The 17,912-nt window shown below is 35.8% G+C and overlaps 1 protein-coding gene across 1 annotated transcript in view; it reads left to right on the top strand.

Annotated features, from left to right (window-relative positions):
• The window catches only part of SLC29A3 (solute carrier family 29 member 3), a 34,593-nt gene extending 23,558 nt beyond the window's left edge, over positions 1-11,035 (top strand). The window contains exons 5-6 of the mRNA XM_072424213.1: positions 5,403-5,565; positions 9,841-11,035. Coding sequence (XP_072280314.1) covers positions 5,403-5,565; positions 9,841-10,477 — 800 coding nt within the window. The 3' untranslated portion in view covers positions 10,478-11,035. The remainder of the gene's footprint in view (positions 1-5,402; positions 5,566-9,840) is intronic.
• Positions 11,036-17,912: the final 6,877 nt, after the last annotated feature.

Below are 17,912 nucleotides of genomic sequence, written 5' to 3'. Positions count from 1 at the left end.
TAGAAACATATCTTAATGCAGGGTTCTCCCCAGGCCCTTTTAGCTGGGTGCACCACCCGGCACTTTTCAGCACCCACCCGGCTGTTTTTGGGTAGTTACTAAAAGTTTGGTCACAATACAGGGGCTGCCACCCACCTACAACTTCTTCCCACCCGGCTTAAAAAAATTTCTGGGTTGAGCACTGTAATGTATCTGCCATACCATAGAAATTAACATCAAGTCTCTGGTCAGTTGTAGTACTCCCTCAACTGAACCTCCACTTGTTAGGAATATGCCGATGGTTAACAAACATCCATCAAGAATACACTGCTATTTAAACTTTATTTACTTGTCATGTGGCTTGTATGGAAGTAAGCTTTTGTTTACTGATTAAATCCACTACATTCCAAAAGTTGTCCATTTTTATGATCAGGACAACTTAAAGAGTGCCAGGACTTTCTGGCAATCGACTGGAGTTGTCCTTTTATAAATGATCCCCTAAATATTTAGCTTTGTCTTGTGTTTTTAATTGAACACACAAGGGTATTTACTATATAGACCAATCAAGAGTTGTTTAAAGTGCTAACCAAGAAACCCATCTGATGGTGGTAAAATTTCACTAGCCCAGCCATCGGCCTTTGTGTCCTAGCAGTCATCTGTGTTTCTTTAATGACACACTTGCCTGGGATCTGCTTCATTTGCATATTTGATAAGTTAGTAATACATTCCAATGAGTAATGAGTCCCCTGCAGGATTTGATATGCTGGTGTTTTTCTCTGTGTTTCCCTATGCACTGAACATTTGTCAAATAAACAGAAACTCATGTTATTTATTATTTGTAAATGTCTCCCTTAGGAAAGAAATGGGACATTCAGAGCATTTGTTTTAGATTTGTAGCTCACTTCATTTTTACCCCACACTGTGAGCATTTCTTTAAATGATTGCTAGAATAGAATTTGTACAAATGATAAAATGTAGAAACATGAACCCAAATCTTGTTTAGATCAAGAACTTTCCAAACACATCCACTTCTACTGTATGTTACAGCCCCATAATACACCACTGACATCTATTAAACTCCACCAATACTGACAGCTTGTTTTACTTCATTCTATTTGTTATGGTGACCAATGATTAGGACAGAAAGTGAAGGAAAAATGTTAGTCGTCACTAGAACAGAAAATAAGGGGAAATTTGCAAGGGAATAAAGATGTCATTGCTAACATGTTCATCTACTGACCAAATCAGGGGGAAAAATGGTGTGGGTCTTAATGACATGGTACAGTTTATTTATAAATTTATAATAAAATTTGCACATTGTGAGTTTGACTGTAGGATTGTTTGACACAAATATAATGTACCCAAAAAGCACTTGAAGCGGAAGAAGAAAAAAACCTTTAGCCTCCCAGATTCGTTGATCCCTCCGGAGGTTTCCTGGATTGGGTCCTGTGTCGTCCTAATATCTTCGTCCCAGGTGCCAAGGAATCGAAGCCTACATAGGTAGAAGCCATCGATCCCTCCCCAATTCTAGTCCAGTAGGTCCTTCACCGTCCCGTCTTCCTTCTTTTTCATGGTGCAGACTGGACACCAGGCACCACCACCTTCTTCCATCTTCTCCAGAACACACCTGATGTAGCAATGTGCAGGTGTAAGATCAGATGAAGCGCCTTTCTGAAAATGTAAAAAAATGTGTGCCAATCTCCCTGTGCATGGATGAGATCGGCACTTTTTTTATATTGCAGGAGAGCTCCTCTGCATGTCTGAACTCATGACGTATGTATCACTGGCCTCCCCTTCAAACTTAAAAAAATGACATAATAGGTCCGCGTTAAAAAATTTGATTATCTTTCTGATTTTTATTTTTTTTTAAACATTTAAATGTTGGCCAATACTATTTAACCAGAAGCCAGCCATGGACACCTAGCCAAACCCAAAGCACCAAGTTAGAGTCTTTTTTCACACAAAAAATTACGTTTTTTACATTAATACTTTAAAATATTATATATTTTCGTAGATACCTAAAATGTATGCTTTTGTTTATTAAATCTGTAGTCTTCAGTATAATACACAATCCCCAATTTTTTGTAAAATATAAAAAATTAGGTGGTGTCCGAATAATAGATAACAAATCAAAAGAATAATTTTTTGCTCTAGAATTATTGGTATGAGCTGCACTGCAATAACCAATGTGTGGCACAATTGTATTCATTGGTGTTCTGGTTGACGTGTGGGTTTATGTTTATATGTATATGAGGGTGAGGGTTTTTTTCTTTATGTGTTTTTTTTATTTATATTATTTTAAACTTGATCTGAGCCTAGTGACAGAGATTAGCTCATCTATCTGCTGATTCTCTGGTGACAAGACCTGCAAGTGTTACTTATGGCACCAGAGAAGATATAGCTGTGCTATATGACAGAACCTTGTAAATTTCAGTACTGGGTTAGAAATGCTGTGCCAGATGAAACTCCCATCCCTCTGTTCCATATGTGTGTTTAGATGTTAGACTGGAGTTTAGGTTCAAGCTAACCCTAAAACCATTAATATTAAGATGATGTTTATAGATTAAAAAATACATATTTAAAAAATGTACTGTCATGCCAATCAAAATGCCATAACTCTGGCATTCAGTTATTCTTTCTCTAACTGTAAATCTGCATTCCATTCATCATGCCTCACCTTCTGTGCATTACCTTTTCTGTCATGAAAAAAATATGTATACCCATGTTCATTTATTAAACTGGAAACTGTTAGGTCTTTTTTAAGCATTATCAACAGAATTTAAAGGCAGAATTAATTTAACTCCATGGGTTTGATTTCCCAAAGAACTTAGAAAAGTCAGACTTTTTTTTTTGTTTTTCTACACATCATTGCACATGATTGGGTTTACTTTGTAAAGTGACTTTTTACCAAATTCCCTAAGCTAAATGCAAATTCTCTTATACAAGAGGTATTTCAATTGTGTGAATTACCTTTAATAAATCAACTCCAAGGACTGAAAGCTTCTTGCACCATAATGCATCAAAGTTACTTCAATCTATAATATTTCTATCACCATGCCTTAAAGTTGTTTCTTCTAAAATGCATTCTTCACTTTTCACCAAGTAGGTATACTGTCATCTGTCCACACCATCCAAAAAGCCAATTTTGCCAACATGTTAAATGGAAAATTGTAGTCTTTTTTCAATGTTCTTTTTGCACAGCACATTGTTTTCCTTGCAAACCATCTTCGTAGTCCTCGTTAGTTTTAATGGTATAATCCCTCTTAATGTAGATACATACACTGACCAACTGTTGTAAGAGCTACCCCCAGATCACACAGTATAGTTTTAGAATTGTTGAAGACTTGTTTTAGCATCAGACTGTCAGCTCTTGGCCTAAGTTTTTTACGTCAGCCAGTTATGGACAAATTAGACATCATTTGAAATCTACCCTACTTGTGGATTATTTTCTCTGCAGTGAAATGACTGAGTTCAAGTAATTAGGTGATCTTCTTATATACATTGCTTGACTCATAGGTGTCTACAACCTTATTTCTGATGGCCCTGGGGAGTTCTTTTGATCTTGGCATGATGGGAACACATAGGCCATTATTAAAGGGATCACCAGACGATCAATATACAAGGTTCAAATAACTATTTCCAGCAGCGTAGTCCCTAAAGACATTTTTATTATTGACACTTAATCTGGAACTCCTGATTCTAATTTCAAAACGCTTGAAAGAAGTGATAATTTTTTGTTGATATAGAATTTGAGAATAATTACACCATATCTGTTTAATGAGCACTTTGTTTAAAGATATTCCCTTTATCTGTAGACACTGAGTCTAATGATTGCTTGTTCAAATATGTTAAAAAAGGACTATTTTTATTAGGTGTACTTAAATATATACATGACTCCTTATTATCCTATTATTTCTATCCTTACTAGTCAGTCTACTACAGAATGCCAGGGTATATGAACTTGTATGTAGAAGACTCAACCAAAAAAAAAAATTACAAATGAATACCACAGTGCCATATTTCAAGGTGGTGCTTCCTTTTCCAGATTCTTCACATGCTGTGGTCAGTTGATGCTAGGGATAATATCACATATATGATCTGCGTGCTGTACATTATATTTTTCAGCACTGTGAATCCAAAAAAATATTTGAATCCTCCAAGTTAAGGATCATATTAATAAAAACAAAATAGATGGACCATTTTATCCGCATATAAAACATATGTAGTAAACAATATTTCTGCTTTGTGCCTAACCATCTGTGTCAGAATATTGACAAAGCTTAATGAACAAAGAAAAAATAGACTTCAGTGAATAAGAGTCCTTCAGCACAGTCTCACTAATTCACTGCCTTTGTATTACTTCAAGTACTGGAATAAGAATCCCTTTTGCTTGCAGGTATTGTATTTGCGAGAATTAGGTCTAATTAGTTATAATTAAGTACTGTGCTATAGAATAAAATAGCCCAAGTCTCTGAGTTTTCATTACTAATCCCAAAGCTCAGGGCTGTAAAGCAAATACTGCATAAGTGAAGACCGTTTGATGAAGGAATCTGCAAATACAGCTGGCTACAGATTATAAATAGTATATATATATATACAAGAAAGGATAGATTTGCCTAACTGATGTACGGCAAGGTTGCTTTTCAGATAGTAACACCATCACAAGATTCTGTGGCTTTGATTTACTTAAATTATCCTGAGACATAACAAGGCATGCACCTATAGAGAGGAAAGATAATACATCTCTGGCTGCCCACACCAATGAATACTGCTTGATTAATAATGAACCAGTAAAGGCAGTGGGGAATGCAAGATATACACACTCCCCTATAGTCTTCTACTGTAAACACACTGTGGACAAACTGATAAAAACGGAATAAAAACAACTTCAAAGTCTTTGTTGTGAGTTTTTTGAATTAATAACTTCACAGTGCAGGCAGTTAGAAAGGCCAGAAATGTCTCAAGCTCCCTTATTGTATGTTTAAAAATATGTAAAGACTTAGTATACTGCAATTACTGATTTGTGAATGAAGGACAGCGGAGTTTATGTATAATTCGCTGGGTTAAAGTCTACCGGCCACTGTGGATAAGAAGAGGTGAGCCTTTGTAGCACAAACAACTTGTTTTGTATCTTATCATTTACTTTCTCAGCCAATGGTTGGATAACGTGGAAGGGATCTGAGCCATTAGCCTATGTCTATGTGTATGGTTGTAAAATTAAACCTAGGCTGGAAGAAATATATGAAAACTGTCAATGCCCTTTTTTTTTGAAATGCACAAATCTCCCTAGAAAATTTTCTTTTGTTTGAAAGGGAGTGAATAATTATAAGGGGTGCCAAAAAAGCTATTTCTTTAACTTAGGCAAACATAAATATTAAATCAGTCATATTTTATAGAATAATATATCTTTTTTCTTTTGGCAGGCCAAGCCATGGGTGGTACGGTTAGTGCTCTGGCAGCCATTTTGGATCTTACAATAGCTTCCAGTGTGACAGAGAGTGCTCTTGCATATTTCCTCACTGCAGACATATTTCTCCTTATCTGCATTGCTGCCTATCTGCTCCTACCAAGAATTGCATATTCCAGGTAAGATTTAAGATTAAATTATTTTCCTTTTTAAGCAGTGATTGATAAAACAAACTCCACTGAGCACTGTTTGAAGAATGTGGTCTGTAAACACTCTTTCCATACCACATCATTACTGTATGCAAAGAGGATGAACTTTGAAGGCATCCAAAAAACATATTTTATAGAAAAAACATTTTATTATTTATAATTATAAAAGGACATACAAATACATGGACATATATGGAAATAGACATATAGATATTACAATTCAAGAGTTCATACAAGTACATTATAATACAGAAAAATTTAATGACCCGTTGCTCATAATCATAATTATTTGACGTGTTTCACATTACAGCAAGCACTCCTTTTCTTGCAGCAAAATATTTGATACAACCTATTTCCTGAAGAATAGGGGTAGATCTGGGAAACGCGTAGAATAAGTATGGTTATGAGTAATGGATCATTAAACTTTTCTGTATTGTAATGTACTTATATGACCTTTTGAAATGTAATAGCTATATGCCCCTGCAAAGGTTTTTATTATTTATGGTCCTAAAAATGGCTTCTTGCTTTTTGTTACAATTCAAGTTGTAACAAAAATACAATTTATTAATTTTATTTATTAAAATGTTTTTAATGTTTTCATAAAAATATGGGTTTTGATGCCTTGAAAGTCCCTCACTTTAGCTATCTTTCTTTTCCTATCTGTATTGGGATGTGACAACATTAGTTACATGAAGGTCACCCTTGGATTTCTCCCAAACAGTCCATGTAGTTTTAGCCTTGGAGGCAGTGTCAAGGCTGATAGCTCTACAGGACGCCAAGCATAATCCAAAAGCACCTTCTCATTGTTTTTTTTAATTGGTAGATAAATTCAAAAAGAAAACTCTTGTCAGCACTGAAAGGAACATCACAAGGGTAGATGTTCTAGCAAAGTCTTGTTCATATTATTTTGTATGCGACTACACTTACGTAAGCTTTTTGAAGAAAAAAAGACAAAAAAAAACCACAGACAGAAACTTGGTAGTTCCTGCCTCAGATTATAACTTGTCTATCTCATCCCACAGCAAAAGGAGAAGTTCTATTCTAAAGCAATAAGACAATGCATGTGACACAAACATCTACCGTATGTAGGTGTTGCACAATGTTTCACCCTTGTGTCCATCACAGACACTGACCTCCCACGTATAGTACATGCTGTTTAGGTTTCTCTGTGGCTGATAAATGCTTTGTAATGCAGTGTCACTGATTAAATTGTGTAACTGGATCAGCAGTAAAATTCAGCACAGATGATGTATTTATACCACTGTATAGGTCTGTGAATTTATCCATAAAAGCTGGCCTTTACCCTTTGCCTTTATATCATTGCTTCTCTATGCCTAATATAGGGCCCCAATATGACCTGATTTATTGGAGCTCTCCAAGACTGGAGAAGATAGACCAGTGTTACCTGATCTTTCTAACCCTTGACATAAAATCAGGTCTCAGGAAACCCCTTCTATAATTAATATATCCACAGCTCAGAGTAATTTAGTGTGGTGGTCAGTGGTAAGAATGCCTCTTATATTGCTGACCAGTAGGAAAATGCCTCACTTCCAGATAGCCAAAAATATCATTGGTATCAGGTAAACTGACATGAGAGGCACAACTGCTCATTGCTTAAGGCACCCCTTGCAACCTCTCGAGGAACCCTTGTTGAGGAACACTGAGATAGACTACCGTGGGAGAACATGGGTGATCCAGCGAAACTGGGATAGATGTCCTAAAAATCATTTGCTAATAATTTGCAAACATTTTCAATCATGGACCATATCCATGCCAGGTTTGCTGAATCACCCATGTTCTCTCATGATATTATATCTTCTCCAGGCTTGGAGAGCTTTAATAAATTAGGCCATAGTGTTGTATCTATACCTTCTTTATATATTATGTTCAAGAAAAAATAGATAAAAGACTAACATTTACAGCTAATAGGTATAGCACCACGTTATTTCTCCCATGCTCTGTTGAAGAAAAAAATCTGCTCATGGAGCTCAATAGCTGAAAATCATATTTTACAAATACAACTGCTAGAAAAAGCAAATAGATGCATTCATCTAAACTTCCTTCTGCCTCCGATACATGTCTGTGTCTCCTAGCCATATCTATGACTGTCCACCTATTAAAAAGGTTGGGAAGCTTGAGAGTCCTTTAACATAATCATACAAGAATACAGCATAAAGTTTTCAAGTGGTTTTCCTGTACAGCATTGTGTGCATTCTTGCCTTTAGTCTTACCTAGTCTTACAGTGTGACTCCTTGCAGTAGTTGGGTCAGATTTTTGGGGTTAATATGTCTGTGGTGCTCCAATTATTTAAATATCAACTAAAAGGATATGAATTCTTAATATCCTTTCATATTATTTATTAGAAAACTATGTTAGAGACCCCCCATGCCCAATAATAGATTCCAAGTCACACTTTTAAACCTTGTTGAATATTGTCCATTATTTCTCCCTGTTCCCTAGTCATTTCTTTGTCACTTTTGGGCACTGGGTTTCTGCTAATAGCTTTGTCTGCACCTGCTGACTCGCTTAACTGCATCTCTGGAGTGAGCCATTCTCACCCTGTGGTTTCTACTGTTGTGCAAGCTACTGACATAGCATGCATTGGCATCAGGGATCACAACCTGCACGCTTGTTTTAATCTTGCAGCAAAATTGTAAGATGAATATCACATTCACAGCTCGAGTGTATGCATGGACCAAACTAGGAAAAATGCAGCTGTCCCTAAAAAATTTGTCTGATTGTACTTTCATGTTCTGTGACAATTATACATTTCCCATCATATCATATTTTCATAAACAATAGACACGGGAGTAGCTGATTATTCCTTTTCTCTTCCAATCTATCGCATACTTCTTGCTGGGTTTTTTTGCAGCTCAAACTCTTTTTATAACAAAATTTCTAATTTTTAGTATTATGTACATAACAGGATACATGCAAAATCATTTATTGACAGCAGGTGGCAGTGCCAAGCTGGGTTGAAACAATTTAGCTGCTCGGTTTAGGATTTTCTTTTTTTGCAGGAAGACATTATTATTGCAGACAACATGGTGCTGCAATAGACACACATAGTGTATATTATTCATGAGAGCAATGACGTGTAGCAACCTGTAGCATCCAATCAGAAATAATCAGCTTACTTTGGTGCGATGTAAAAATCTGTCACAGTCACACATACAATCATTCGGGCCAATTTAGAAAGAAGCCAGTTAATCACTCACTAATGTTAGCGTGTAATAGTTAACTAGAGAACTTGGAAGAAAACCATGCATACCCATACACAGGGAGAACATACAGACTCTATGCAGGTAGAACATGGTGGGGATTAATTGTAGGGCCCTATTGATGTAAAATATTGGTTAGGGTAAATCTCAGGTTATTAACACAGCAGTGGCAGTTGCACTAAACAAAAAAGGTGCTAAAAGATAAAGTCAGATTTTTAGTAGTTCAGTATTCACTAAACATTTCAGTGTCCTCATTTGTCATTGCTAACATAGCCACACTGTTCTGTTTTATGTTTTCTATGTAACCAGAATCAATGCACCTAAGGTGACTTTCCCAATTAAAGTTACACTACTATACTACCTATACTACCAAATATCTTTGTGGAAAAAAATTCTTCAGAGTTAATAGCACTAACACCCCATACTAACACATGTTGCTTGCGTTACCATGCTTTGTGGTAACATGCTGTGCCAAACCATAATGATGACAATGTCAACCCCAAAAAAATGGAAAATCCCCTCCTATTCTGTCTTACTGCCCTGGTAGTAAAGACTGAATTGGAGTGCAGAGCTTCCTGGGATACCTACGTCATGTATCCGGTTTTTTAAGTTCTCCTTCAAGTCTATGACAGCAGTTGAGTAAATGACTAGCCATGAGACACTGCCATGCAACATCTCAGCATTGACCAAAAACCACAAAGCAATCACACTGTCTGCTAAACACTTGCAAGACTTTTCAACCTCTCTCAATGATAATCAGAGGGCTTGGCAGTTCCTCAATATTTTGTAAGCTGTGAAATTCCTGGTTCCTGGCTCTGTTCCTGCTGATTGACCTCCTGGTTCATTCTGTATCTTGTATCTGTATTTACATTTAGGTGTTGCTGCCTTTATTTTTAAATCTGTTGATTATTGGATATGTGATTGCTTCAGACTTATGTAGTGCTTTGTGCTGTTCTTCCTTAATTTGAAAGTTTAGTTGTTTTTGATAAATATTATGACCTGTTTGTTTTTGTGTTTTGTCTAGATATTACCTAAATTTAGGTACAGATGAACCTACAGTCAGTTCTGCTTCGGAAGATTCTGATGAGGCGATTGACATAACTTCATCAAAGACCAACTCTCCCCCAATAATCCCTATCCTGAAGAAAGTCAAAGTGCTGGCTGTTTGCTTATTTTACACCTTCTTCATCAGCATCATCATCTTCCCCACCATCTCTGCTGGTATTGAGTCTGTCGAAAAACACACTGGTAGCATTTGGACCAACAAATATTTCACCCCCTTGACTTGTTTCCTAGTTTTTAACTTTGCTGACTGGAGCGGACGGCAGATCACAACATGGATCCAAGTCCCGGGACCCCACAGCAAGATGCTGCCAGTATTTGTCTTCCTCCGAACGTTTTTTATCCCCTTGTTTATGTTTTGTAATTACCAACCTCGAAAACACATATATGAAGTCTTTTTCCAAAGTGATATCTATCCAGTTATCTTTATCACATTTCTGGGATTGAGTAATGGTTATTTAGGAACTCTGTCCATGGTGTATGGCCCTAAGGTCGTCCCCAAGGAGCTCTCCGAGGGCACTGCAATCGTGATGTCTTTTTTCCTTGGGTTAGGGTTAGCTATTGGATCCGCTTTCTCATCTCTTGTTCATTTAATATAACTCACAAATCACAGTCTTTTTTTATTTGTATTTTAGAATGGTGATAATTTACATTGCAAAGACAGAGATGTTAACATTTTCTTGTCTCAGTGAATATTTCCTTTTTTTAACCATATCTTTTTTAACAAAATATTTTGTTCCACACATACCTAGCTGCTTAAAAAAATACCCAAAATCAATGTTTGGGTAATAATTTAATTTTGTGGAGTCCTTAGATTATTTCCTATGTTTAGGAACGCTTTGCCTAAGTAAACAACCCCTTAAAAATGTACCCCTTTTATTTAAATTATTCTTTATAACATTACTTGAATTTCAGTGTTCCTTTTGATGCTCATATGGGTGGCAGTTATTCAAAGCAGTTAATGGTGCTTTTTACCTAATGTGCTCCTAATTTTCCAGCGTTTTGGATTCCTGAGAATTTCCTTAAGGTCATTATGATGTCCAGTGGTCCTCTAATGGTTCTCCTTTAGAAATGTTTGCACTCCAGAGTAAAGGGGCTCTGTAGACCACCTCTTAGCAGAGGCCTCGCTCACATAATTATTCAAAAGTGAGGTATATTTCTCTAGATAAAGTCATGATTATCACAGATCTAAAACTGTAAAAAAAAAATATAAAAAAAAGTTTTGGCGAGAGATCTGGTTGCTTGACATTCATTGCAGCTGGATTCTGATTATTTGGGATTAGAAAGTATAAAAATGTTTAAAAAGTCCCATTATTTACACATTTTTAACATATTTTAACACATATTTAACACATATTTAACATTGTTTTAAATTGGTCCTACAGAAATTGTACAGAGATATTTTTGGACTTTGTAATACTTAATACTACAATGACAAAATTGCTTTGACAATTAAGTCACTGGCATGTTTATTACAATATCTACTATCTTTCCCTACCTGTCCTCCTACATCTGCTCTCCATAGAACAGAGCGGCGTCCTCTCTACATAATATAAATGTACATATAATTGAGCGTATGTACGGAGCATTACACTTTTATGGATGTGATGCCTCATTATTGTTGTTACCACTGCAGAAAATACAAAGACCTCATTACCACTCTACTAAAAAGAGTATTTGTAAAATAAATATATCTTATTTCTATGATACATATATCTGTTTTTTTTATCACTATAGGTGATGAATAAATAGGTATTTTGATGCTTGAACGTGTTGTTATGTATGTCTGGACTTTCCAGGAAGACTTCTTCTGTAGGAAGATATCAGTGGTTTCATGTACTTAGTATTATAAATTAATTTAGATGTAATTGACTTAAATACATAATGATAATGTTTCTGTAACATAATTTATGTATAGAGTGTCCTTAAGGCTTGCTTAAGGACACTTGAATGTTAAAGGATATGACATACGTATTTTTGGCCTTCATATCAATGCAAGAACTCTTGGGAAGCTCTTATACGGAAACCAAGGTTGGAGTATGATTATATACAAAGTAATTGCACTTCAAATTCCGGTCTTTTCCTAGTTGATGTATTTCAGTGTAGACAGGGAGTGTAAGATGGGCTCTGATATAGTCTAGCTGGTTGACTTTTTCTCCCCCTCATAACATTAGTTGAAATGCACTAATGTGCATTAGATTTTTTTCTCAGGTAACTGTAACTATTTAAAGGAACTGTCTGTAATTCTTTTTTGGCAGCAGGGGTAAAATAATCTTGAAGGAAGTTTTCCATGGTACGGTTTATTAAAATTTCAAGAGTTTCTTTACCACTAGGGTTTTTCAGAAAATGTAATATACGATTTGCAACACATGGTCTTTTTACTTTACCCAGGGAAAATAGCAAAAAAAAGGAAAAATCCCTTTGGCCCCCTAATTATTCAGACTTTATCTTAGTAATTATTATTCTATGAGGCAGAAATTCTTCACCCAAATTAAACTAGTTTTACTTGGTGTTTAGTCTATGTGCTATTAATGCTATGTGTATTGTTATGGAAAAAAAAAAAGCATTCCACCATCAAACACTATAAATATGAAGTTTTCATGTGGGACAATACCGACTAGAAGAAAACCCTAAAAAAAATGTAGCCACTATGAAATAACTTTGTACTATATAATATTAATGTGGTTAAAAATGTACAATGTTACAACACAAGGCAATAAAATACAATTCAATTGTTTTTTTTTTAATGCTTGTGTCTTAGTTCTTCTCATGCAGGCTCATCATTAATGTGTTCTCCTAAGGTAAGTCACACCCAAAACTCTCCATGCCAATAAAACACTATCACTTTTATAAGGGGCAAGATGTATCAAAGAGCTGGACCTCGGAATTTAATTTCACCGCTCAGTGCTAGGAATGTGTGCTGAAGAGTAGCAAGTTCTCTTCAGCTTGGTTGGGTTAGATAAAGTATTACTTTAGACAGAAGGTAATTGGATTGTGAAATAGGTTGCGGTGAGATGTATCAGGCACTATGGCAGCATTAAAATGATTCAGAAAACAGTTTAGATAAGTGCAGAACACAGAGATCACTAACTAGGAGTGCTGCCACAGCAGAAGGATGACCTAGTCCCACACTGACCTTAAGAGAAACTTGTGGCTGTGAAGTTTAGTAGAGTTTTCATCAAGTCATGTACTGTAATTGCAAGATTTCACACTAGTTAAGAAAACCATTCTCCTTTCTTTTTAAACAATTGCCATGAAAAATTCATTACTTTCAGCCAAAAAGAGGCTGAATTGTGTGCAATTAGAGGTGAATGTCTTTTTAGGGCCGAACAATGTTCTCCTGGTCAAATGTAATTATTATTCAATATTAAACTACTAACAGGCCAAGTTAACTTTTCTGAACCTGCTGCTAGACCAGATTTTAGGCCATAAAATAGTAGAAATCCAGTAGAAATGTTTTAAAGTGGATATTACTTTACTTATTACTTTTTACAATTATTTTTAATAAACATAAAAAAGATATTGCATTTGTTAAGTATATTTATCCATTTATATTATTATTGTAAGGTCCTGGTCCAGCGCCAGTGCTCACCAGATGTCAGTCCCCTAATCTAACTCCTTTAGTATGTCCCCGCTCAGCCTCAGATGGTACATGGCAGGCTGTACAGCTAAAGGTAAGCAAGAAATGCTGCAGCTGCTGGGCAGAGGGTGGACAACATATTGATTTCTGTTTGAAGCGATACCGCAGGACAGAATAGACAGGGCGTGATATCCTGCTCAGAGCGGGATCGCCAAACGGATAAGCGTCTCCTTACACCTTGTCTTTCTCCTTTTATATAAACTGTTGTTTATATGTATTTGAAAGTCAGGAAGCATACAGATTTAATGAGCTTTTTATTATTCTACAAACTGCACTCATGCAATGTGGCCAGACTGCAACAGTGTAGGGGCGCCTTATATTACCAACATGCTTTGACTTGAGTATAAACCTAGAACACAAAATGTGGCCATTACTGCTTATACATTCAAAATGGTGATCAAAAGAAATACAAATAAAATGAACATGAATAAATACATCCATGGTGTGTTTTATTTAAAACATTTATTAAGGAGGAAAAAAATTAAATCACATAGGCACAATCTGTTTATCTTTTTTCCCCAGGTATATGTATTTTGTAATTTTGAGTTGATTATTATGGATCATTTGCTCTTTAATGATTGTGTATTATTTTTTGCTACCAGTGGATGGTGCTGTGTCCACATGTAAAGTGTGTTACAAACTCTTGGGTATCTCTTGTCTCTGATGGCAAGAGTTTGTTACACACTATTTTTGAGGACATAGCGCCATCTACCGATGTGACCTGAAAATAATCTGAGATTCTTTTTCTAATGGTATTTTGAGTGGAAAATAACTTGTTTATATTCAAGTGTATACTTTAAGTCCATGGTTAAAAAAATACCTTTTCGTCTTTTGCCCACACAGAAATGTTCATTTTACTTTTTTTTTAACAAAGTCAAAAGTTGTAGAAGTTTACTTTAATGACTTCAAAAGCAAATACAAAATAAACACCTCATTAAAGTACTTTTTACTGAGATTAGTATTTGACATTTTTCCATTTTAAAAACAAAATCTGCTCCAATTTTTAACAAATAGTCTGTTTTTCTGCATTAAAACAACAACAGTTGTCAGTTTAAAATTGTCAGTTTGTCATTCATTTGTAAGCATTATGGCAGTGTAGTATTCAGCATTGTTGCTTTCTAGAGCTGTAGCTATTTTATCTGCACATAACTGGAAAATTTATTAGACAATTGACAACATTTATTGTATTATGGTTCTCAAGAAATTTAGTAAATTAGCTTTATTGTATGAAATCATCTGGTTTCCGAGCCTAAAGTAGCATTAGCTTGTGTGGCTGAAGCACTGGTATTGTGTTATCTACATAGTAAAACCAGCCATTGGGATTGCTCAGTAGTAACTATATAAGGACAAGTTTTACTTTGATACCTTGGTGGGACCATTAAATAAAGTGTACAAAATCCCTAACCATTATATACTGCTATTTGCTCCCTTTTATTAGGTTAAACAATCATTTGAACAGGTTTGTTATATTGGTTTGACAGGTGTGGTAAAACACATCCCACTAGTGAGTTTCTACGTTCTTTTAAGCCCTTGCCAGTCCTCTTCTAAATTAAAAACATCTCCCATGTCACTTGGATGAGAGGAGTGTTTTATTGTTCTAACAACTAGGATGAAATTGCTGTTTCTTCCATAGGCCGGGTGCAGACTAGTGTTTTTTACCACCCCCATGCACCTACTAACATCTATTGTCCTCAGCTTTATGGCCAGGAACCATTTCATGAAAAATGTTTAGTTTTTGCATTCATTTGCACATGCTTGTGCTGGCACTTGCAAGCCTTGCAAAGCTGTCTTTGTTTACCTTTCTATTTTTTCCAAAGGAGGAAACTTTCCAGATGTCAAAAACACCTGTAAACATTGGCCAACAAAGTTTGCAAATAAGTGGTTGCAAGTGATTCAATGATCCTGATTTATTAAAGCTCTCCGAGTCTGGAGAGAATACACTTTCATCAGTGAATCTGGGTGATCCAGCAAACCTGTAATGTACGTGGTCTAAGATTAAAAACATTTGCTAACAAATAGGTAATTACTTTTAGGAAATCCAGTCCATGTTTGCTGGATCACCCAGCGTCACTGATGAAAGTATTCTCTCCAGCCTTGGAGAGTTTTAATAAATCAGGCCCAATGTCTACAGAGGCAACTGGGCAGCAACACTTGCAAATGCTGCCACTTGAAAACACTTGTGATGAAAAAAGAACCCATTTGCTGTAATGATAGCTATTTTGTGCAAAAGCTTTTAAGTGTTTGCAGGTGGGACAAATACTTAAAACGGCTTGCAGAAATGGCTGGTGTGAATTCAAGCCTAGGACAGAAGCGTATTACTGGTGAACAGTCAACAGGTTTTTTAAAAACAAAATGAATGCCACCAACATATCTAAGAACTATATAACTTTTTTGTTCTTGTAAGACATAATAGGAGCCATTGTCTTCTAGTATTTTATATTTCCTTTCCTAAAAATCTAGCCGCTAATTTTCTTGATTTTTGGACACTTTTTTTTCAATGGTCACTGTCACTGATCATCAAAAAAAACAGTTATAACATCATTTATTTATCAATGAAGCACTGTAGACTGGGAGAGTTGGATGTTATGTTATCCTGAAACACACACGAGATGGCAGGAAAATGAAAATTTATTTCAATCCCCAAGTATTTATGTTCAAGGAGAGTCTGCAGTACCAAGAAGGTTGCAGTATGTTTGGGTTGTACGTGAGGCCATTAATGTACTTATCAGATCTTTTAATTATAATTAAATTTGGGACATTGTTATTTTTTTAACATTATTTTAACCTGTTTTGTCCAACATCATATTAAAGATAAAAATGTTTGGAAACTTCCAACAGTTACACAAAAAGTCTCTTAAGAGATCATTTATCCTGCCATCATCTTGAGCAATTTCAGCTCTAAGGAACCAATTTTTGTGTTATTTCCAGCTGAAAAAGCAAATCAATAGAAGTACAAAACAAGCATTCACATCAACAACTGGTGACTGATCATTTTTTACTTTTAAAAGGGGTCCAACCTATGCAAGCTTATTTCTCATTGGTTATCTATTATACATGTGTTCTGGAGACCTGAAAAATTAGGTCAAAACTCCCATAATATATCTTTTTTCATATTTGTAGGGAGTCCTCTTCTATAATGAAAGAGATTAGCCCTATTCCCCTAGACACTTCACTATACACACAAGAAGCTTTAGAAGCTGCAGCAGGTATCCTGAGCCAACCTCATTTCCTGTCTGATGGGCTACAAGCGTCCTCGAGCCTATTCCAATTGGTCTGGGTTGCCCATGGCCCTTTCCTTTCAACTATTTGTTTTCCTTTCTTTCAGTCATCTAGTCTGTCATTTGTAGGCATCACCTAGGGAAGAATTTGTATTCTTTGTGTAGTGATCTCTTACTGCTAGAATCTGTATGACCAGGCCGGTATACACTAGACATGAGAAATGTTAATTACCAAAAAGTGTCTGTAAAATTAAAAAAAAAATGATGCCACATGCTTACCTTATCAAAATTAACCTAAACTAAAATTTTTGCCTTACATAAATAGGGTGGACAAACCTTTAACATAAGGTAAAAGTTAGCTTTTTGGGGGGAGGGGGGTTAAAACCCTTTTTTTTTTAAAAAAAATGTAAAACTTCTGCTCTTTCTGTCTTGATCGCTGCAGCGAATAGGAGACTGAAGAGACAAGACTGAATAGGAGTGCAGAGCCTCTCGGGACAAATACATCACACATCCCAGGAGGCTTCTGGGCATGTGCAAAAGGCCCTCTTTCTTCCATAGATAAAAAAAATACAGATCCCGTCAATGCCAAAGAACATGGCACCGGAACAAAGGAGGATAGTGGGATGATGCAGGACCTGATCCAGGAAACCTCCAAATGGGATGGATCTGAAAAGGTAAAGGTTAGTGAGATTTTTTTTTTTTTTTCAATTTACTTCGCTTTAACTTTTCAGCTGAGTTTTACAACTTTCAAAATGTTGTAGGACAGCCTGGAACCCATGAATTTTTGTAAATAGACAAGAACATTTTCCCAAATCACGTATGCAAAATTTAAATAAAGACAAAAAATTATAATACACTTAAATCAGGTATGCAAACAATAGGCAATTAATAATTTTATTCTAGTATACCATAAAAGGAAAGCTTGCAGTGGGGGTGGAGTGAAGCAAAAGCATTTTCCAGATACTTTGGTGGTAATAGAGAAGAGAATTCCCCTGTAACTTCCCCTAGACTTTCCTTCTTCTCCTCTTTACATGTCCTTCCCATGCCCTAGGACTTTCCAAAGAAAGCATATGGAAGTTATGATGTCAAAGGAAAAAAATGCTTAGATTTAAGCTGATTACCCATGATTGTGACAAAAATTAATGATCAATAGACTGTGCTTGGGGATGGGGGAAA

This window comes from Pyxicephalus adspersus, chromosome 10 (genome assembly GCF_032062135.1).
Source record: "Pyxicephalus adspersus chromosome 10, UCB_Pads_2.0, whole genome shotgun sequence".
Classification (NCBI taxonomy): Eukaryota; Metazoa; Chordata; class Amphibia; order Anura; family Pyxicephalidae; genus Pyxicephalus; species Pyxicephalus adspersus.
This window is presented reverse-complemented; position numbering and strand designations above follow the sequence as displayed.